The sequence below is a fragment of the Hypanus sabinus genome, chromosome 20, assembly GCF_030144855.1.
Source record: "Hypanus sabinus isolate sHypSab1 chromosome 20, sHypSab1.hap1, whole genome shotgun sequence".
Classification (NCBI taxonomy): domain Eukaryota; kingdom Metazoa; phylum Chordata; class Chondrichthyes; order Myliobatiformes; family Dasyatidae; genus Hypanus; species Hypanus sabinus.
The window spans coordinates 72,573,789-72,597,258 of NC_082725.1; the positions used below are offsets into that span (position 1 = coordinate 72,573,789).

At 42.5% G+C, this 23,470-nt stretch overlaps 1 protein-coding gene across 3 annotated transcripts in view; it reads right to left on the reverse strand.

The window, feature by feature from the left end:
• Nucleotides 1–23,470, reverse strand: part of nphp3 (nephronophthisis 3) — a 159,744-nt gene that overhangs the window by 119,436 nt on the left and 16,838 nt on the right. For 2 of the 3 annotated variants that reach the window (XM_059945734.1, XM_059945735.1), the window contains 2 exons: nt 20,643–20,768; nt 9,407–9,557 (listed from right to left, as the gene is read on the reverse strand). In XM_059945734.1, coding sequence (XP_059801717.1) covers nt 9,407–9,557; nt 20,643–20,768 — 277 coding nt within the window. Of the gene's footprint in view, nt 1–7,710; nt 7,871–9,406; nt 9,558–20,642; nt 20,769–23,470 lie in introns of those variants that run through there. The other variant, XM_059945736.1, reaches the window with a different exon arrangement.

Below are 23,470 nucleotides of genomic sequence, written 5' to 3' on the forward strand. Positions count from 1 at the left end.
CATCAGCAAACTTATATATTGAGTTTGATGGAAACTTGGCCACACAATCATGGGTGTACAGTGAGTACAGCAGGGGGCTGAGTACACAGCCTTATGGAGCACCGGTGCTCAGAGTGATTGTAGAGGAGAGCTTGTCCCCTAATTTTACAGCCTGGGTCCTGTCTGTGAGGAAGTTGAAGATCCAGCTGCAGATCTGAGTGCTAAGACCCAGGTTCCAGAGCCTAGGAATCAGTTTATTTGGAATAATGGTCTTAAAGGCAGAGCTGTAGTCAATGAAAAGGAGCCTTACATATACATCATTATTCTCCAGGTGTTCTAAGGAGGAATGTAGTGCCAGAGAGATGACATCTGCCGTTGACCTGTTGCTCCAGTAGGCAAATAGCAAAGCGTCGAGGTTGACCAGTAGATTATGTGTGCCATAACCAATGGCTCGAAGCACTTCATAGCAATTGATGTCAGAGCCACAGGTCAATAGTCACTCAAGCATGCCACCTTGCTTTTCTTCGACACCGGGATTATCATTGCCTTCTTAAAAACACGAGGGGATCTTAGACTGAAGCAGGAGCAGTTGAAGATGTCAGCAAACACTCCAGCTAGCTCACTTGCACAGGCCCGGAGAATCTGTCCCGGGATGCCATCTGGGCCCGTCGCCTTCCTTGGATTTATCTTCAGGAAGACTCTTCTAACGTCCTCCTCGGTGACGATGAATCTCGATGCCACCAGGTGCGGTTCATCCTGAGGGGGCAGGACGCTCCTCTTTTGTTTGAATCTTGCATAGAATACGTTAAGTTCATCAGGAAGAGAAGCGCTACAGTTATTGATATTCCCAACCTTTTCTTTGCGCCTAGTGATCGCATTTAGACCCTGCCATAGTCTACTGGCATCCCTCTGGTTAGCCTGGGCTTCCAACTTGGCTCGATATTGCCTCTTGGCGCCCTTGATGACTTTCCGGAGTTCACGCCTGGATTCCATGTAGCGACTAGTATCTCCAGACTTAAAAGCCGCAGCTCTAGTCTTTAAAAGGGACTGGACCTCATAATTCATCCAAGGTTTCCGGTTAGAGAATACCCAAATTGTCTTGCAAGACACACAGTCCTCCGTGCATTTCCAGATAAAGTCCGTGACAACTGAGGCATACTCATCGAGGTTAGCTGCCGAGTGCTTGAATACTAACCAGTCCACCGATTCAAAGCAGTCACGGAGGATGTCATCTGTTTCCTCTGTCCAACGCGACACCACTTTTGACACCGTGACCTCCCGCTTCAGTTTCTGTTTGTAAGCCGGGGGGGTGTACGGCCTGATGGTCCGATTTTCCGAAGTGAGGTCATGGGATGGAACGGTAGACATCCTTGACTGCTGTGTAGCAGTGGTCAAATATACTCGGGCCTCTAGTGGAGCAGGAGACATGTTGGTATAACTTTGGCAGCGCTTTTCTGAGGTTGGACTGGTTAAAGTCCCCGGCTGTAATGAGCAAAGCCTCTGGATACCTGGTCTCAAGTTCACTGATGTTGGCATATGGTGTATTCACAGCACACTCCACGTCCGCCTGGGGGGGGAATGTAGACCGCTGTCAGTATTACCGAGGTGAATTCCCGTGGCAGATAGTAGGAACGACACTTCACCAACAGATGTTCCAGGTCCGGACTGCAGGAGCTTGTCAGTGCCACTGTGTCCGAGCACCACGCAGTGTTTCTTTCTTTCTTTCTTTCTAAATCTTTTTATTAATATTAGTAATATGGACAGAATACAGATGATATATTGATAAAGAAATTACCAACATACACATTCCATTACATATGAAAAAAAAACATACATGATAGTTACAATATAAATGAGTTTACCAAGACATAAGCCATAAGATATATGTATGGACATAGTAAATCTAAATATTTCATAATGTATAATATAAAAAAAACAGAAAAAAGAAAGAAAAAAAAACAAAAAGAAATTTATATAATGCAAAACTAACTAATCTAATCTAATAACTATAACTAATAAGTAATATAAAAGAAAAAAAAACAAACAAAAGAGAAGGAAAAAAAAAAGTGGGCTGTTTATAATATCTCACAAAAATAAGTATTCATCAATGCCGTCACTTCCGGTCCTCTCAAAATACATAAGCTAAAAGCTGGGAAATCAAATGTACTTGGCACAGGGTCATATTACATCATATGAAAATGTTGAATAAATGGTCTCCATAACTTTTCAAATTTAATAGAAGTCTCAAAAGTACCACTTCTAATTTTTTCTAAATTTAAACATAACATAGTTTGAGAGAACCAATTAAACACAGTGGGAGGATCAATTTCTTTCCAATTCAACAATATAGATCTTCTAGCCATCAGAGTTAGAAATGCAATCATTCGACGGGCTGAAGAAGATAAATGCTGTGAATCTAACATTGGTAAACCAAAAATTGTGGTAATAGGATGAGGTTGTAAATCAATATTCAAAACCGCAGAAATAATATCAAAAATATCTTTCCAATATTTCTCCAAAAATGAACACGACCAAAACATGTGAGTTAAAGACGCAATTTCAGAATGACATCTATCACAAATAGGACTTATATGAGAGTAAAAATGAGCTAATTTATCCTTGGACATATGGGCCCTATGTACAACCTTAAATTGTATTAGTGAATGTTTGGCACATAACGATGATGTATTAACTAATTGAAGAATTCTATCCCAATTCTCACTAGAAATACTAAAACTAAGCTCTCTTTCCCAATCCTGTTTAGTCTTATAAAGGGGCTCTGAACGTATCTTCATAATTATATTATAAAGTTTTGAAATAAGCCCTTTTTGAAAAGGGTCTAATTCAAATAAACTCTCCAAAGTATCTGAAGGCACAAAATTTGGAAACGTAGAGAGTACAGAACTTAAAAAATGTCTAATCTGTAAACATCTAAAAAAATGAAATCTCGGCAAGTTATATCTGTTGGATAATTGTTCAAAAGACATGAAACAATTATCTAAAAATAAATCAGAAAATCTTAGTAATCCCTTAGTTTTCCAAGCTGAATAAGCTTGATCTATAATGGAAGGGTGAAAAAAACAATTAGATACAATAGGACTATTTAAAACGAATTGAGTCAATCCAAAAAATCTCCGAAATTGAAACCATATATGCAATGTATGTTTAACTATCGGGTTGTCAATTCGTTTCGGCAATTTAGAAAGAGCAAAAGGGAGAGAAGTCCCTAAAATAGAACCCAGAGCATAAGCTGATTTAGTTTCTAAACTCACCCAACAAGGGCCAAAAGATCCACCCCCATCTTTCAACCAGCATAACAAATATCTAATATTAACTGCCCAATAGTAAAATCTGAAATTAGGTAATGCTAACCCGCCTTCCTTTTTTGTCTTCTGTAAATATGTTTTACCTAACCTGGGATTTTTATACTGCCATATATATGAAGAAATTTTAGAGTCAACATTAGTAAAAAAAGATTTCGGGATAAAAATTGGTATGGCTTGAAAAATATATAAAAACTTAGGTAAAATAACCATCTTAATAGCATTAATCCTACCTATTAGAGATAGAGACAAAGGTGACCACTTAGTAAACAAACCTTTAATCTGATCAATTAAGGGTAAAAAATTAAATCCAAACAAATCTTTATGGTTCTTTGTGATTTTGATCCCTAAATAAGTAAAGAGTCATTAACTAATTTAAAGGGTAAATTTCCATAAATTGGGACCCGTTTATTTAATGGAAACAATTCACTTTTATTAAGATTTAACTTATACCCAGAAAACTCACTAAATTGAGCCAATAATGATAAAACTGCTGGAATGGATTTCTCCGGGTTAGAAATGAATAGTAATAAATCATCTGCATACAAAGATAACTTATGAATATCTGTCCCACGATTAATACCCAAAATATCCTGTGATTGTCTGATGGCAATTGCCAAAGGTTCTAAGGCAATGTTAAATAGTAATGGACTAAGAGGACATCCCTGTCTAGTGCCGCGAAATAGGCGAAAAAAGGGAGATCTTTGATTATTGGTAACCACTGAGGCTACTGGAGTATGATAAATCAATTTAATCCATGATATAAATATCGGACTAAAATTAAACTTCTCCAACACATTAAATAAGTAAGGCCATTCAACTCTGTCAAATGCTTTCTCCGCATCTAATGAAATGTGAGGGAGTATAAACAATATTCAACAATCTCCTAATGTTAAAAAAAGAATAACGATTTTTAATAAAGCCAGTTTGATCATCTGAAATAATTTTGGGTAATACCTTCTCCAATCTAGATGCCAGTAACTTAGAAAAAATCTTGGAGTCTACATTCAATAAAGATATAGGTCTATAAGAAGCACAATTAGTAGGGTCTTTATCTTTCTTCAATATTAGAGAAATGGAAGCTCTATAAAAAGATTGTGGCAAATTCCCTAATCTAATGGCCTCCTCAAAAACCTTACCTAACCAAGGGGAAAGAGTAGCGGAAAAAAATTTTAAAAATTCAACTGTATGACCATCTGGACCCGGTGCTTTCCCAGAATTCATTGAGCAAATAGCCCCTTTAATTTCTACATCCGTAATAGGAGTATCCAATATCAAAAGATCATCAGATGATAACCTTGGAAAATTTAATTTCCCCAGAAAATCAGACATGGTATTATAATCTTGAGGAAATTCAGATTGATACAGGGAGGTATAGAAATCTTGAAATGCCTTATTTATCTCATCATGATTAACTGTCAGATTCCCATTCTGCTGACCAATCTTAGTGATTTGACGTTTAACCAGAGCATTCTTCAATTGACTAGCTAACAGTTTACCAGATTTATCACTATGTATATAAAAATCAGATTTAGTTTTCATTAATTGATTTTCAATCGAGGATGTAAGTAATAAACTATGTTCCATTTGAAGTTCAACCCTTTGTTTGTAAAGCTCCTTACTAGGAGCAATCGAATATTTCTTATCAATCTCTTTAATTTTATCAACCAATAAAAGAGTTTCCATCTTGATACGTTTCCTCAAACCAACAGAATAAGAAATAATCTGTCCACGTATATAAGCTTTAAAAGTGTCCCAAAGTGTTCCGCAGGAAATATCATCTGTAGAATTAGTTGAGAAGAAGAAGTCGATCTGCTCCTCCATAAATTTAATAAAGTCAGAGTCTTGCAACAAGGTAGAGTCAAATCGCCATTGTCTAGCATTAAAAGCTGTATCCGTAAATTTCATAGAAAGTAATAACGGAGCATGATCAGAGATAGCTATAATATCATAGTTACAACCGATTACCAATGGAATAAAACAAGAGTCTACAAAAAAATAATCAATTCTTGAATAAGAGTGATAAACATGTGAGAAAAAAGAAAACTCTTTGTCATTAGAATGCCGAAATCTCCAAACATCAAAAACTCCATTGTCAGTCAAAAAGGAGTTAATACAAGTGGCCGACTTATTAGGTAAAGTCTGAATAGATAAAGATTTATCCATCAGAGGATTTAAACAACAATTAAAGTCACCACCCATTATTAACTTATATTCGTTTAGATTGGGTAAAGAAGTAAATAAAGACTTAAAAAAGTCAGGACAATCCACATTTGGAGCATAAACATTAACCAAAGCAACCTTTTTATTACAAAGTAAACCCGTAATTAACAAAAATCTGCCATTCGGATCCGAAAAAATATCATGTTGAACAAATGAAATAGAGGAGTCAATAAAAATTGAAACTCCTTTTACTTTAGCATTCGAATTTGCATGATACTGTTGACCCCGCCAAAATCTAAAAAAACGAAATTTGTCCTCCCTCCTCACATGAGTTTCTTGTACAAAAATGATATGAGCATTAAGTCTTTGGAATACTTTGAAAATCTTCTTTCGTTTAATTGGATGATTTAAACCATTAGTATTCCAAGACACAAAATTAATGGTCTGAGCCATAATTCTATAATCAACCCTTTGGTATAGAAAGGGTTAACCAACTTATAAACTCATGCACCCGGAAGAGGAACAAAAGTAGTGAGAAGACCCGGAAGTGACGACAACACAGACATATTTGAAGTTCAAAAACAGCCCGAATAAAAAAACTAACACAAACTGGTACAAAAAAAATAGAATTAGAAAACAGACCATCCCCCCACCCCCCGAGAAAAAGAGAAAAAGCCAAAATATGACTTAAAAAGAGAAAAAGTAAGACTAATCCTACCCCCATGTCAGCTGAAGAACACTCCATATAAAAAGGATATATATAAAAGAATCACCCCGACTTTAAAAATAAAATCGCTATAATAAAAACCATATTTCTAAGTATAGTTAGTTGTAAAAAGAATAAAAATATAATCACTAAAAACAATTATAACTCGGGCTCTGGCCCAGACAAAACAAAAAATATTTAAGCTGAGATAAGCGATGCCTTGTCTGGAAGAAACACGAAAAATATAAACATAATGCCATCTTAAGCAAAACTAAAAATCTTTTCCAAAAAACCACCACCTTAATCAAGGAAAAATTTACCTTCAAAGAATTAAAAATATACCTTCGAAGGAACAAAGTTAATAGACAAGTATGTAGTTAAATGATTAAAGTGTATAAGGCAAAACAATTAACATGATGCAAACACACTTTAAATTGAGTATAAAGTGTAGGATGAACCTACACCAATAACCAGATTATAATTCTGGTTTAAGAGATCGAGAACCATCTTATACGATCAGAATCATTCATTTATTAAAGACTGGTGTCTGTAGCAGTAGGGAAGTTCTCCTCCAGATATTTTCTCACTTCTGAAGTTGAAAGGAAAACTTGTCGTGGAGCATTCGACGGAGAAATTCGAAGCTTCGCAGGGTATAGAAGCGCAGGTTTCAGATTTTTCTCATAACATTCAGCCATCAACGGTTTAAAAAGAAGCCTTCTTTTTAAAAGATCTGAACTAAAATCTTCGATCAGGCGGAAGGAAAAATCTTTGATTTTAATCATTCCTAGTCGACGAGCTGCTCTTATAAGTTGTTCTTTGTCATGTACATAATGGAACCGGACAATTACCACCGAAGGTTTGTCTGTAACACTCGGTGATCGATGCCGAATTCTATGTGCCCGATCCAATAAAGGGGGGTTATTCGGGAAAATTGTCGGAAACGCTTCTTTTAAAAGTTGAGCAAAATATTTCGAAGGGTCATCTTTTTCTATGCCGTCTGGAAGACCAAGTATACGTACGTTCTGTCTTCTGGAGCGATTCTCAAAATCGTCACTCTTGGCTTTAAGGGCTTCCATCAGCTTAATGGTCGAAATTAAATCCTGTTGCAGTTTTCCAATAGTCAAATCTCGCTTCCGAGCTTCTTCTTGCAGAGACGCAATAAGAGCTTGTTGCTGTTTAATTACTAAATCCGTCTTAACCATGTACTCTTGAAAAGCCTTTATATCTTCTTTAAAAAATTGTTGTAGTTCAGCAAATTTTTGATCCAAAACCTCCATAAACAATTCAAAAGTTAATGGTGTTTGTTGTGTCGGAGCCTGCTTTTTTCCGTTACCGTTCGGATTATGTCCGGGATCCCGTCCCTTAGACCTGAGAGACATTTCTGTTTGCATATCATCAAAAGTTTACAACAAACGCTTGGCAGTAAATCCAAAAAAAAAGAATAAAGAAACTTTCGGTATAGGTAAAAATAAGCTGAATAAGGGTGATCAAAGGTTAAAAAAAGTAAAAGTTATGGAGCGAATCCAAAACGGTACTCACTCCATGAGCGTCTCCAGCTGACTCCCTCACGCAGTGTTGATCAGTAGGCAGACTCCACCTCCCTTCGTCTTGCCCGAAGACGCCGTGCGGTCCATCCGATGGATCAAAAATCTCTCTGGTCAGATGGCACAGTCGGAGGTGGCAGAGGAGAGCCAGGTCTCTGTGAAACAAAATACACAGCAGTTCTGCATCTCCCTGCAGTAAGTGAGTCTCCCTTTAAGATCATCCACCTTGTTCTCTATGGCTTGCACATTAGCTAGTAGGATGGTGGGCAGAGGGACCCTAAAGCCCCTCCACTTCAATCTGACCAGCAGCCCAGCTCTTTTCCCACGCTTCCTCGGTAAATAGTGCATCTTTCCAGGTTTCCATCGATGCAGTGTGTTGTTGGCAGCTCTTTGAGGTTGGTGGACGCATCCTGCGGGGATCGATCGGCGGGTCACGTCATCGGACGCTCCAGGTCGGGCCGAGTGACGGGGGAGGCTCCGCTGCCACTTCCAGCAGCCGGGAGCCCAGGCTGTCAATCGGGTTGGGCCCCGAAGCCGACACTTAATCCCAGAGGGCTGGGCTGCTGGCTGAAACAAGTCCGTGAACTGAGTCACGGTTGCTCCAGCCGAGTCCCGGGCTCGATTTCCGAGGTCGGTGGCAGAGGCCTCACTTCTGGCAGCTGTGGATGGCCACCAATGGGGCTCTACGGTGGTCACTCCGGGGAAGCGTCTGGGGTACCTTGAGGTCTCCGACGTCACTTCTGTGTGGTCGGAATGGGCCATGTCTCCAGGTGCTCCAATACGGTAGCAGGCCGCGGATCTCCGGGAACGTGGTGGACCTCGGACCAGGCCTTGATGATCAGGTCCAGATGTGGTCTGGAGTTGATGAAGCAATTCTGGCGCGTCGGTGACCTCCAGCTGGGTCAGTAGCTTCGCCAGGGTGTTGTTGATCTGGCTAAATGTAGCAAATTGAAGGTTTAGAAGGGTTTCTCGGATATAGGGTAGTGTAGAGGGCAGTTTGCTCAGGAGAGCATGTGCAGAGTAGCCAGATACTGGCGCCATCTTAATAACGATTAATTAAGCAGAATCGAGAAGAATAAGAAGTGATCTTCCCGAGGTTCTTAGAGTTTCTGTGGATTGATGAAGTGAAGATGCTTTTCTTGTTTAGGGAGTCTAGAACATGGGGTCATAATCTCATTATAACAGTTTAGTCATTAATGGCTGTGATGAGAAAAAAATTCTTCACAAAGTCATCACACATCTTTGGAATTTTCTACTCAAAGACTGTGGGGATCAGTACTTTCAAGGGATATAGAGTTAGCAGAGGAAGGAAGCAATGATATAAAAGGTTAGCAAAGACAGAAGGCAAGAAGGGATGAATAGCCGGCTCCTATTACTATTTCTTGCAAAACAGAATATTTATTTATCAAAACAGAAAAGGAAGACTCACTCTCATTGAGAAGACTGTAGCTGCTGGAACAGATGGCACGTAGAATCATTTTACAGCCAAAGGTCACTCTCATCTGAAGTGCTATGTAATAAGTTCGGACTCAGGCAATGAAGACAGAATCAATTTCACTCAGTTTCCCAGGAATTCAATTTTGCAGAGGTGCAACAAAGATTTCCTAACAACCATTAAACCTAAACACACATTAAGTTGTAGTTAAAGGAGAGTAGACCAATTGGGATTAAACATGTTTGACAGATTTTACCTGTGATATCAGTGTGGTTGTCATCTGAGTCTGAGTCTACTGGATCAAACACCTGAATACCCTGAGCCTGTAGCCTCTGGAATTTGGTTTCCAAATCACGTTTAGCTCGTAAAAGGTCTTGAATCTCTTTCTCTTTGGTTTCTCTAAAAATCTGAAACAAAACAATACCACATGAAGAGCTATCAAAAACTTAAGTTATAGAGTAGTTCTCCAACGTTACCCCATCATACCTGGCCTTCAAAACTGAATAGCTTATGTACACTTCACCATATACAGCATCATCAAGGTGATGGAATAGTTCATGAGATAAATATATCCTGCTCCTAATTCTTATGTTATGCTCTTACATTATTTATTTTTAAATTCCTTCTAAAAAAGTGAATAATGAGTGAGTTTCTAAAATATCACAATGGCTAAACACGCTAAGCTTAATGAGGAAAATAGCAACTCAAGTGAAAATCAAATTAAAATGATGCAATTTTGAAGAAGCATGTTTGAAATACAGCAAGTAATGAGATAGATTGGCTGGTTGAGTGAGGCCACATCAATAATCTTGCACTCAATGTCATTAAGATGAAGGAATTGATTGAGGACTTCAGAAAAGGGAAGTTTGGAGAATACACACCAGTCTTCATTGAGGGCTCAGCAATGGAAAGGGTGAGCAGCAACAAGTTCCTAGCATTAACACCTCAGAGGATCTATCCTGGGCTCAACATACTGATGCAATTATCAAGAATGCACACAAGCAGCTATACTTCAATGGAATTTGAAGAGATTCTAGAAAATTTCTATTTATGTACTCTAACTGATTGCATCACTACCTGACATGAAGGTTACAATGCACAAAATCAAAAAAGGCTGCAGAAAGTTGTAAACTCAGCCAGCTCCAACTTAGACATGAGCTTGCCTACCATCGAGGACATCTTTCAGAAGGTAGCATCTATCATTAAAGACCCTCACCATCCAGGACATGCCGCTTTCTCATTACTACCATCAGGAAGGTATTGCAAGAGCCCAAGTACAAACTGTCAACATTTCAGGAACAGATTCTTCCCCTTTCCATGACCAGTACCTCACTACCTTGTTTTCTTTATGTAGTATTTTTTTTTAGAAATTTCTTATTGTAAATTATAGCAATTTTCATCTATTGCACACTACTTCTACCACAAAACAACAAATTTCATGACATATGTCAGTGATAAGCTAGATTCTGATGCTGACCTGATTGTTTCTTTTTGCTCAGGTGAGACCAGAACTGCTGAGTATTTCCAGCATCTTCAGTTTTAATCCCATCTTTAAATAATTGTAGAGAATGAATAAAAACAGTACTACACTATATCAAATATTACATGGACATGAGAAATAAAGAAAAGCAGTAGGAGGCCATTTTGCACGTAATCCCCACCCATCACGCAAGAACATACTGGTCAATGGTCAATGGCCAAAGGGCCATTTTTATGGTGCAACGCTCTATGACTTATTTTTTTTAACTTGTCATTCTCCTGCACTAAGTAACACAAATCTTTTTGTTGCCTCAATGTCTCTTCAATAACAGCCACCCCAGGGTTAAAAAACACAATATTCACCACCCTCTGAATAAATTTCTTCCACCTCTATCTTGCGTGTCTGACTACTTATCTTGAGAATGTGATGTTGATATTAGACGGTCCAGCCAAAGGAATTATCAACTCCATACCTTTCCTCACAAGCTAAAGAAGAATTCTGTATATTTAAAAGAAGCCACCTCTCATTCTTCTCAGTTCCTGAGACTACAGACATAACCTGTTTATCTCTTCTCAACAGTGGTGTATCTAAGGTATGGCAGGTATGGCATGTGCACTGGCTGCCACTTGAAGAGGGGCACCACTGAGCAGTTTCTGTTAAAGTCAGACAAGCCATCCTCGGATAGTGAAAAAAAATTTCTTCATGTGTATGATCTGTCTTTGATTATCATGGGTGGGAAGCACTAGGATTTTCTGATTTTGCTAGGATTTTGGAACAAAATACTCATTTGCATTGACCGTATTCAAAAGAGGCTGCAGGATCCTAGTATGAATTTCCACGATGCTGCCCTGGGTTTGAAAGCCCTCCAAGGTCATTTTTATGATGAAAGGTAAGTGTTGGTCAGTGAGTCACTCAAAGGAGGAGTCGGTCTCTGTCAAGAATGGAATATTGAAGTTGAAAGATGTCAGAGACGAAAGAAACGAATGGCTGATGAGAACTCGAGAGACGCTGGGTTAATAGCCAAGGAGGAAATGGAAAGCGTCATGCAGGGAACACGCGACTGTCTTCACAGAGAAATCAACAAAAGGTTCGCTCGTTTGCACGACACTAACGCCAAGTTTGGGCTCCTTCTCGACGTTGAGGGACTGTGTTACAGCGCCGACAGTAACGACCTAAAGAAGAAGTGCGAAAATTTGGGTGAATTGTACAGCTCTGATGTTGACGGACAGCAGCTATATGAAGAAATTTTGGATTGCAGAATGTTGCTATCAAGTCGGATCAGCATGAAAATATCAAGACCAGAAGAGCTTCTTGAATTTATTGTTCAGTATGCAGATGAGAGTGTCTTCCCCAAACTTCGCATTGCTATTCAGATAATGCTAACCATCGCAGTTTCCATCGCCGGCTGTGAGAGATCATTCAGCAAGTTAAAACTAATACTTTTGTATTTGAGAGCTTCCAAGGGTCAAGGCAGACTCTGTGATCTTGCTCTGCTGAGTGTAGAAAGAGAAGAAACTGAAAAATCTGACTTTTATCACATGATAGACCAATTTGCAACAGTGAAAGGAAGGTGCAGTTATAATTTTCATGTAGTGCCATAATTTGTTAATTAAAAGATTAATGAGCTTGACTTGTATTTTTGAGTGATATTATAGTAAAGTTATCTAAAAGATGGGTGTCAGATGTTTGAACAGGGGCGCAATTTCAGTGCTTGCCATAGGCGCTATTTTCCGTAGATACACTCTGCTTCTCAATCACAAATCCACAAACCCTGGATACAATATGACAAAACTTCATTTCATTAACTCAATCACAAGCATCTTTCTTTAGGAAGGGAGACCTGAATATAGTATCCCAGATATGATCTTACCAGGGCACTACATCGTTGTGGTAAGATATCTTTTGTAGTCCTATCTTCATGCAATAAATGCACTATCTACCTTCCTAATTACTGAACCTATACTTCAACTTTGAATGATTCATGTCAACCAAGGTCTTTCCAAACACTAACATCTTTCTATTTCTCACCACTTCACACACATCTTACCTTTCCATTCTTTCTGCCGAAGTGAACACCCTGACATTTTCTTACACTATATTCCACCTACTAGGTCCTTTCCCAATCAGTTAGTCTGTCCATGTCCCTTGAAACCCCTGCATCCATTTTACACTCTCCGTAGTAGTAAATTGCATCAAGATTTAATCCCATTATCCAATTCACTCACAGACTGGCAATAGATGAGGTCCAGTAACAATCCCTGTGACACGCTATGATCACAGCCTTCCAACACAAGCTTTTTATTCCTACCCACTTTCTACTTTTAATCAATCCACACAGGTATATTACTCTTAATAACACGCTACTTTTAATCATCTCCTTCTAGAAATTTAAAAATATTCTACATCAATTTGTGAACTTGAATTACAGCCTCCAAAAGCTCCAACTGTTCTATCAAAGATGATTTTCCTCCTATATAACCATGTTGACTCTCTCCAACCCTGTTATCTTCCTATACCCTGTTACTTCTTAACAGATTACAGTTTTTTTCCCACTATTGTTAAACAACTGGATTATTGTTCCCCATTTTCATTACAACTTTTCACAGATGAAGAAATGCCAGACATTTGAAACATGTGAAATAAAAGCAGAAACTGCTGGTAATATTCAGGTCAAACAACTCGTGTAGAGAATGAAGCAGAATTCAGAATTAAAATTAGGTTTAATACTGTGGAAGTTGGGGCAAGGCAAGAACACCATTATGTCCACACAAGGTTATATATTGCAAACAGCATGCGGGCAGCTCAGGCAAGAAATGTCTTTGAAGAGCATAGCTTCCCTCTGCACAGCAGGAGGAAGCTGCAGTCACTTCATTTGCAGAAGAGATAAGAACGTAACAAAAGGATGCAAAACACGCACACCTATGAAAAGACAATTATTTACTAACATCAAAATATCATGAGTTTCTAAAGACTTTTAACACCTCTACTGTATTGTGAATCATGATTGATCTTCCAAGTAAGGAAATCAAACATGCACAGTTTACCCAATGGACAATATCCCTAACTATTAGTGTGTGACACACACACACACATATATATATACACACAGTTGCATGCAAAAGTTTGGACATCCCTGGTCAAAATCTCTGTTACTGTGAATAGCTAAGCGAGTAAAAGATGACCTGATTTCCAAAAGGCATAAAGTTAAAGATAACACATTTCTTTAATATTTTAAGCAAGATTACTTACTTGTTGCATCTTTTACAGACAGACATACATTATTGATCCCGAGGGAAATTGGGTTTCATTACAGCCGCACCAAGAATAGTGAAGAAATATAGCAATATAAAACCATAAATAAATAAATAATAGTAAGTTAATCATGCCAAACGGAAATAAGCCCAGGACCAGCCTATTGGCTCAGGGTGTCTGATGGCCACAGGTAGGAGTGACTTCCTATGCCGCTCAGTGTTACATCTCGGTGCAATGAGTCTCTGACTGAATGTACTCCTGTGCCTAACCAGTACATTATGGAGTGGATGGGAGACATTGTCCAAGATGGCATGCAACTTGGACAGCATCCTCTTTTCAGACACCACCATCAGAGAGTCCGGTTCCACACCCACAACATCACTGGCCTTACGAATGAGTTTGTTGATTCTGTTGGTGTCTGCTACTCTCAGCCTGCTGCTCCAGCACACAACAACAAACATGATAGCACTGGCCACCACAGACTCGTAAAACATCCTCAGCATCGTCCGGCAGATGTTAAAGGACCTCAGTCTCCTCAGGAAGTAGAGACGGCTCTGACCCTTCTTGTAGACAGCCTCAGTGTTCTTTGACCAGTCCAGTTTATTGTCAATTCGCATCCCCAGGTATTTGTAATCCTCCACCGTGTCCACACTGACCCCTTGGATGGAAACAGGGGTCACCGGTGCCTTAGCCCTCCACAGTTTCAAATTAACAAAAAAGGAAAAGGGACCGAAGCAAAAGTTTGGTCACCCTGCATGGTCAGTACTTAGTAACACCCCCTTTGGCAAGTATCACAGCTTGTAAGTGCTTTCTGTAACCAGCTAAAAGTCTTTCAATTCTTGTTTGGGGGATTTTTGCCCATTCTTTCTTGCAAGAGGCTGCTAGTTCTGTGAGATGCTTGGGCCGTCTTGCATGCATTACTCTTTTGAGGTCTATCCACAGATTTTTGATGATGTTTAGGTCAGGGGATTGTGAGGGCCATGGCAAAACCTTCAGCTCACGCCTCTTGAGGTAGTCCATTGTGGATTTTGAGGTGTGTTTCGGATCATTATCCTGTTGTAGAAGCCATTGTAGCGATGTACTACATACAGAGCTAGAGACGACACGCAGTCGGTAAATCGTTTTGAGACTAGTTTATTCAAACTTTGTGGTGCTGGCATTTAATCTCTAGCGCCCGCCCTCTCCAGGTGGAAATGACGTCAGAGGTGCACTATCAAAGTCTCTCCCCGCGCGCTGGCTATTTGTGAGGCGGTTCGCCTGTGCAGAAAGTGGGTCGCCACATAATTCCCCCCCCCCCAGAACCAGTGATACACCCCCCCAATGTCCACAGTCTGGATCAGCCTCTGTTTGGGAGGTCTGCCTCTGCACCATGGTGCCTGAACCTTGACCGGCTGTGCCAAGTCCACATGGGCTGGTTTGAGTGGGTCCACTGTGAAAACCTCCTCTTTCCCCCCAATGTCCAGAACGGCCGCTGTCGCGGTGCCCGGTGTCCACCCCTTTCTACAAACACAAACTTACAGTTCTGCAGGTCTTTGGGTACATGGGTCGGGGTCTGTCCGTGCTGTGAAGTCGGTACGGGGGCCAGGTTGCCGAGCCTTTCGCGTAGTCTGTCCGGGACTGCTGCAGGTTCTTCCTCTTGCCTCCTTGGGGCTGGTATGAACTCTCCCGGGACGGCCAGGGGTGCACCGTACACCAACTCAGCCGATGAGGCGTGCAGCTCCTCTTTGGGCGCTGTGCGAAATCCAAGCAGGACCCAGGGAAGCTTCTCCACCCAGTTAGGTCCTCTCAGGCGGGCCATGAGAGCCGACTTCAAGTGACGGTGGAAGCATTCCACCAGTCCGTTCAACTGTGGGTAGTAGGCAGTAGTGTGGTGTAGCTGCATTCCCAACAGGCTGGCCACAGCCGACCACAGGCTGGAGGTGAACTGGGCGCCTCTGTCGGAGGTAATGTGGGCCAGTACCCCAAAGCGTGCTACCCAGGTTGCAATCAGTGCTCAGGCACAGGAATCGGCAGATGTGTTGGTGAGTGGGACCGCCTCCGGCCACCTCGTGAACCGGTCTACCACCGTTAGGAGGTACCACGCTCCTCGGGACACTGGTAGGGGGCCCACGATATCCACATGAATGTGGTCGAACCTCCGGTGGGTGGGTTCGAACTGCTGCAGCGGGGCTTTAGTGTGCCGCTGCACCTTGGCTGTTTGGCACTGCGCGCACGTTCTGGCCCATTCACTGACCTGCTTACGAGGTCTGTGCCACACGAACTTACTGGAGACCAGTCGGACGGTTGTCCTGATAGATGGGTGCGCCAAACAGTGTATGTAGTCGAAAACTCGCCGCCTCCAGGCTGCTGGGATGATGGGGCGAGGTTGTCCGGTAGCCACGACGCACAGGAGGGTCCTATCACCTGGGTCTATGAGAAAGTCCTGCAGCTGCAAACCCGAGACTGCGGTCCTGTAGCTGGGCATCTCATCGTCTGCCTGCTGCGCCTCCGCCAGTGCTGCATAGTCCACCCCCAGGGACAGGGCCTGGACAGCTGGTCTGGAGAGTGCGACCGCCACGACATTGTCCTTTCCCAAGACATGCTGGATGTCCGTCGTGTACTCAGATATGTAGGACAGATGTCACTGCTGGTGAGCCAACCAGGGATCGGACACCTTCGTGAACGCGAAGGTCAATGGTTTGTGGTCCATGAACGCGGTGAATGGCCTGCCTTCTAAGAAGTACCTGAAATGCCAGATTGCCAGATACAGTACCAACAGCTCCCGGCTGAAAGCACTGTACTTGAGTTCGGGTGGTCGTAGGTGCTTGCTGAAGAATGCCAGGGGTTGCCAGTGCCCCTCGATGAGCTGCTCCAGCACCCCACCAACTGCTTTGTCGGATGCGTCCACCGTGAGGGCGGTTGGAACGTCCGTTCTGGGATGCACCAGCATCACGGCATCTACCAAGGCTTCCTTGGCTTTAACGAAAGCAGCCACGGCCTCCTCATCCCATGTAATGTCCTTGCCTTTACCCAACATCAGGGTGTACAAAGGGCGCATGATACAGGGAGGAAATGGTGGTAGAAGTTCACCATACCAACGAACTCCTGCAGGCCTTTGACCGTGTTGGGCCGGGCAAAGTGACGGATTGCGTCTATCTTGGTGGGCAGAGGTGTTGCCCCGTCTTTGGTAATCCTGTGGCCCAGGAAGTCAATTGTATCGAGACAGAACTGGCATTTGGCCAGGTTGATCGTGAGGTGGAAATCACGCAGGCGGGAGTAGAGCTGGCGGAGGTGGGACAGATGCTCCTGGTGACTACTGCTGGCTATAAGGATGTCATCCAAATAGATGAACGCAAAGTCCAGGTCGCGTCCCACCACGTCCATTAGCCGCTGGAACGTCTGTGCAGCATTCTTCAGGCCGAATGGCATTCGGAGGAACTCGAACAGACCGATCGGGGTGATGAGTGCTGTTTTGGGGATGTCTTCAGGGTGCACCGGGATTTGATGGTATCCCCGGACGAGGTCTACTTTGGAAAATATTCTTGCCCCGTGCAGTTTTGCTGCAAAGTCCTGTACGTGCAGCACGGGGTAGCGGTCTGGAGTGGTAGCCTTGTTCAGTTTGTGGCAGTTGCCGCATGGTCTCCAACCCCCAGCTGCTTTGGGCACCATGTGCAGTGGGGAGGCCCATGGGCTGTTGGACCTCTGTACAATCCCCAATTCCTCCATCCTCTTGAACTCCTCCTTCGCCAGGCGGAGCTTTTCCGTGGGGAGCCTTCATGCACGGGCGTGGAGGGGTGGTCACTGGGTTGGAATGTAGTGCTGTACCCCGAGTCTGGGCATGGCTGCCGTGAACTGCGGTGCCAGAGTCGATGGAAAGTCCACCAGGATTCTGGTGAATTCGTTGTCTGACAGCGTGATGGAGTCCAGGTGTGGGGCCGGCAACTTGGCTTCACCCAGGGAGAACATCTGGAAAGTCTCAGCATGTACCAGCCTTTTCCCTTGCAAGTCAACCAGCAGGCTGTGAGCTCGCAAGAAGTCCGCCCCCAGGAGTGGTTGGGCCACCGCAGTCAGTGTGAAGTCCCATGTGAACCGGCTGGCGCCAAACTGCATCTGCACTGTGCGGGTGCCATAGGTCCATATCGTGCTGCCGTTTGCAGCCTTCAGGGTGGGTCCTGGCTTCCTGTTGCGGGTGTTGTACCCCGTCGGGGGCAAGACGCTGATTTCCACTCCGGTGTCAACCAAGAAGCGGCATCCCAACTGTTTGTCCCAGACGTAAAAGAGGCTGTCCTGGTGGCCAGCCGCCATAATCATTAGCAGTAGCTGGCCCTGGCCCTGGCCCTGGCCCTTGCAGGGCAGGTGACAACGGCTGGCTTCTGCGCCCCACCACTGATGGTAGAAACACCACTGTTCACTGTCCTCCTCACTCCCACCTCTGTGTTGTGTGTGCCCCCCTGCCGGGCCTGGTCTGGTCTGCTGTAGGGCGTGTGGCCTGGTAATCTGATCGATGGACGCCACGCTCTCCCTCTTGGCTTTCCACAGCACGTCTGCCCGGGCCGCCGCCTTCCGGGGGTCGCTGAAATCTACATCGGCCAGCAGCAGATGTATGTCCTCGGGCAGCTGCTCTAGGAACGCCTGCTCAAACATGTGCCAGGGCTTGTGTCCGTCAGCCAGGGCCAGCATCTCGTTCATCAATGCCGACAGCAGTCTGTCTCCCAAAACGTCCAGGTGAAGCAGGCGGGCACCCTGCTCAAGCCATGAGAGGCCAAAGGTCCCAATGAGCAGCGCTTTGAATGCTTCATATTTGCCTTCTTCCGGGGGCAACTGTATGAAATCCGCAACCTGGGCAGCTGTATCCTGGTCAAGGGCGCTCACCACGTCATAGTAACGCATGGAATCAGAAGATATCTGCCGAATCTGGAACTGGGTTTCTACTTGGGTAAACCACACACGTGGTGGCAGCATCCAGAAAGTCAGCAGTTTTAACGAAACTGCGTGAACAGATGAAGAGTCGGTCATCTTTGGTCCAAATCCCGTTTGGACCGTCGGGGTCACCAATGTAGCGATGTACTACATACAGAGCCAGAGACGACACACAGTCGGTAAGTCGTTTCGAGACTAGTTTATTTAAACTTGCGGCGCCGGCATTTATTCCCTAGCACCCGCCCTCTCTGGCGGAAATGACGTCAGAGGTGTATTACCAAAGTCTCTTCCCGCGCGCTGGCTACTTGTGAGCCAATTCGACTGCGCAGAAAATGGGTCGCCACACCATCCTCTTTTCGTTTTCAGCATTTTTACAGATGGTGTGATGTTTGCTTCCAGAATTTGCAAGTATTTAATTGAATTCATTCTTCCCTCTACCAGTGAAATGTTCCCCGTCCCACTGGCTGTAACACAAGCCCAAAGTATGATCGATCCACCCCCGTGCTTAACAGTTGGAGAGGTGTTCTTTTCATGAAATTCTGCACCCTTTTTTTTCCAAACATTCCTTTACTCATTGCAACCAAAAAGTTATATTTTAACTTCATCCTGACTTGTTGGTTCATGGCCTCCTAAAATGTCATGATGAGGCCACTCTCAGGTGGAGGAGCAACATCTTATATTCCATCTGAGTAGCCTCCAATCTGATGGCATAAACATCGATTTCTCTAATTTCCAGATACTCCTCCCCCTTCCTCTTTTTCCATTCCCCATTCCACTCACCTCTTACCTCTTCGCACCTGCCTATCATATCGTTCTGGTGTTCTTCTTCCTTCCCTTTCTTCCCTGGTTCACTGTCCTCTGTTCTCACATTCCTTCTTCATCTCTTTACCTTTTCCACTTACCACATCTCAGCTTCCTGCTTCATTTCCCCTCTCCCTCACCCATCCACTTTCCCCCACACTTCATCTCCTGCCAGCTTGTACTCCTTATTCTTCCCCCACCTTCATATTCTGGCTTCTTCCCCCTTCCTTTCCGATCGTGATGAAGGGTCTCAGCCCAAAACATCATTTGGTTATTCCTCTCCATAAATGCTGCCTGACCTGCTGAGTTCCTCCGGCATTGCGTGTGTTGCTCAAGGTTTCTAGCATCTTCAAAATAGCTTGTGTTTATACTCACAACACTGGAAAATATAATCTACAGATTACTATATATTGAAGAGTATACAGGTGCCACAGTAGCACAGTGTGACTATTATAGTTCAGCTGTTGCCGAGTTTGGAGTTCATTTCTGGCGCTGTCAGCAACAAGTTTTTTGTACGTTCTTCCTTTAACTGCATGGGTTTCCTCCGGGTGCTCCAGTTTCTCAAGACGGACCAGATAGTAGGATAATAGGTCATTATAAATTGTTCAGTGATTAGGCTACAGTTTAATAGGTGAGTTGCTGAGTGGCTATTTGGGTTGAAAGAGTCTGTTTGCAATGAGCAGGTAATATACTTCAGATACAAATTGATGGATAAATATTGATCCCATATCACTGGGAGAAATTACCTGTACTTCTTCAAAATACAATTACTGGGCTTTTTATATCAAGAAGAGGGCAAAAAAGACCATGGCTTAACATCTGGATTTTTGTGCTTTAGTCTCCGAGGCAAATTTTGAGCCCATAAAAGAACTTGAATGTGCTATTAGTACCAATACCCCACCTGCTTCCTTATAATTTTTTTTATTTCTAAAATATTCCTTTAAGACTACAGAATAGAAATCAAAGAATGCAACCGAGTATGAGGAGGAAAACACAAGACAATGCAATGCCAGCTGTAAGCAACTAAGGATAAATTCCAAAATGTCTTCTTTGCATTTACCTTAAACTGCCTTTTTACTTTATCCCTATCATGCTCAAATGTCGCAGCTCTTTCCATAGCCTGATATTTTGCCTCAAGTGCACTTTCTTTCTCTCGAAGCATCTTCTGGTAGGTTTTCTGGAGTGCCTGGAAACAAAATATCATGAGCATTTTTAATAAGAAACAACAGATGGCTCAAGCAAGTTTACTAAATGTTCTGAAGAACCACACAAGACCAACGATGATTTAGCATCCAATCTGTGAATGGAAAGTCATCAAGAAATCCAGTTATCTTATTACAATATATAAAATCATTCAGTGGCTGGGGAAAGAGGTGACAGGCAAAAAAGTGAAATCTGTTTTTGATCACAACCCCTCAACATGCTGCCTGCTGCATCTTCAGCAATACTTAAATTAACATGATCATGTGGAAGTGACCAAAACCAGCAAGCAAGCTATGCAAATGGCCTTTGCAAACTACAAACCCCAATTCCAGAAAAGTTGGGATATTTTCCAAAATGCAATAGAAACAAAAATCTGTGATATGTTAACTCACGTGAACCTTTATTTAACTGACAAAAGTACAAAGAAAAGATTTTCAATAGTTTTACTGACCAACTTAATTGTATTTTGTAACTATACACAAATGTAGAATTTGATGGCTGCAACACACTCAACAAAAGTTGGGACAGAGGCATGTTTATCATTGTGTTACATCACCTTTCCTTTTAATAACACTTTTTAATCATTTTGGAACTCAGGATACTAATTGTAGTAGATTTGCAATTGGAAATTTTGTCCATTCTTGCTTTATATAAGACTTCAGCTGCTCAACAGTCCGTGGTCTCCGTTGTCTGATTCTCCTCTTCATGATGCGCCATACATTTTCAATAGGAGATAGATCTGGACTGGCAGCAGGCCAGTCAAGCACACACACTCTGTGTCTACAAAGCCATGCTGTTGTAGCCCATGCAGAGTGTGGTCTGGCATTGTCCTGCTGAAATAAGCATGGACGTCCCGGGAAGAGACGTCGCCTTGATGGCAACATATGTCTCTCTAAAGTCCTAATATACACCTCAGAGTCAATGGTACCTTCACATACATGCAACTCACCCATGCCGTGGGCACAGATGCATCCCCCATACCATCACAGATGCTGGCTTTTGCACCTTTCGCTGATAACAATCAGGATGGTCGTTTTCATCTTTGGCACGGAGAACTCGATGCCTGTTTTTTCTGAAAACTAGCTGAAATGTGGACTTATCTGATGGTTCCACATGGTTCCACAGTCTTTCGGTCCATCTGAGATGAGCTCGGGCCCAGGGAACTCGCTGGCGTTTCTGCAGAGAGTTGGTGTGTGGCTTCCTCCTTGTGTAATACAGTTTCAAGTTGCATTTCTTGATGCAGCGACGGACTGTGTTAAGTCATAATGGTTTTCCGAAGTACTCCCAAGCCCAGGTGGCTATAATTGTCACAGTAGCATGACGGTTTCTGAGGCAGTGACACCTGAGGGCTCGAAGATCACGCACATTCAACCTTGCCCTTTATGCACTGAGATGTCTCTGAATTCTCTGAATCTTTTCACAATATTATGTACTGTAGCTGTTGAAAGACCTAAATTCTCTGCAATCTTGCGTTGGGAAATGTTCCTTTTGAACTGACTAACAATTATCTCACGAATTTTGCAAAAAGTGGTGAGCCATGACCCATCCTTGCTTGCAAAGACTGAGCCTTTGATGGACCCAGTCATGATACCTCACCTGCTACCAATTAGCCTGCTTAATGTGGAGTCTGCCAAACCGGTGTTACTTGAATATTCTGTGCACTTTTCAATCTTATTTTAACTCTGTCCCAACTTTTATTGAGTGTGTTGCAGTCTTCAAATTCTAAATCTGTGTATATTTACAAAATACAATTAAGTTGGTCAGTAAAACTATTGAAAATCTTTTCATTGTACTTTAAATAAGGGTTCACATGAATTAACATATCACAGATTTTCGTTTTTATTGTATTTTGGAAAATATCCCAACTTTTCTGGAAATGGGGTTTGTATTAAGTTTCTCCACATTACAATTGGATCGGAGCATTAGTTAAAAGGAGAAACTAGACAAGCTGGGCTTGTTTTTTCATGGAGCAGAGGACCTGGCAGAGAACATAATATTATGAGAAATAGCCTGGCACTATCACCTAACACCACAACATTGTCCATAAAGCCAATTTTTGTGTCATCTGCAAACATACTAATCCCCTAAATTAAATTACATTGTCAGCATATATAACAACAGCAAGTGTCCCAGTACTAACACTTATGGATATGACATCCATAATTCTATTCTTCCTTAAAATACAAGACCGATGGTTCCGATGACATCATGGTCCAGAATGGCAGCTTAAGTCAATAGCTCCTCCGGAAAAATGCAAGCTTTGCCCTGTTAATCCATCAAATACAAGATCTTTCGAAAATATCTGAATTGATAAGGGAGGCAAGAATGGGGAATAAGAATGGAGATAAAAAAAAGTGTCACCTGCGGAGCCTGTGGACAAGAGGGGTGCAGTGAGCGGCTCTCCTACCCAAAGGCGCGGTAGTGAGGCTGATGATGGGCCTCGTTCAGGTGAAGCGGCAAATATGATAAAAATTCTGGAAGAGATATGGGGATTCTAAAAAGATATAAAACTGCAACTAAATGACATCAAGACAGAGCTCACCTATGTCAATCAAAAAATAGCGGTGGCAGGGACACGAATTGAGAAGGTGGAAGATCACGTGCAAAATGTGGAACAGATACTAGGTAAGACGATAAAAATATTAAATCAACAAGAAAGTAAACTGCTTGACCAGGAATGAAGAT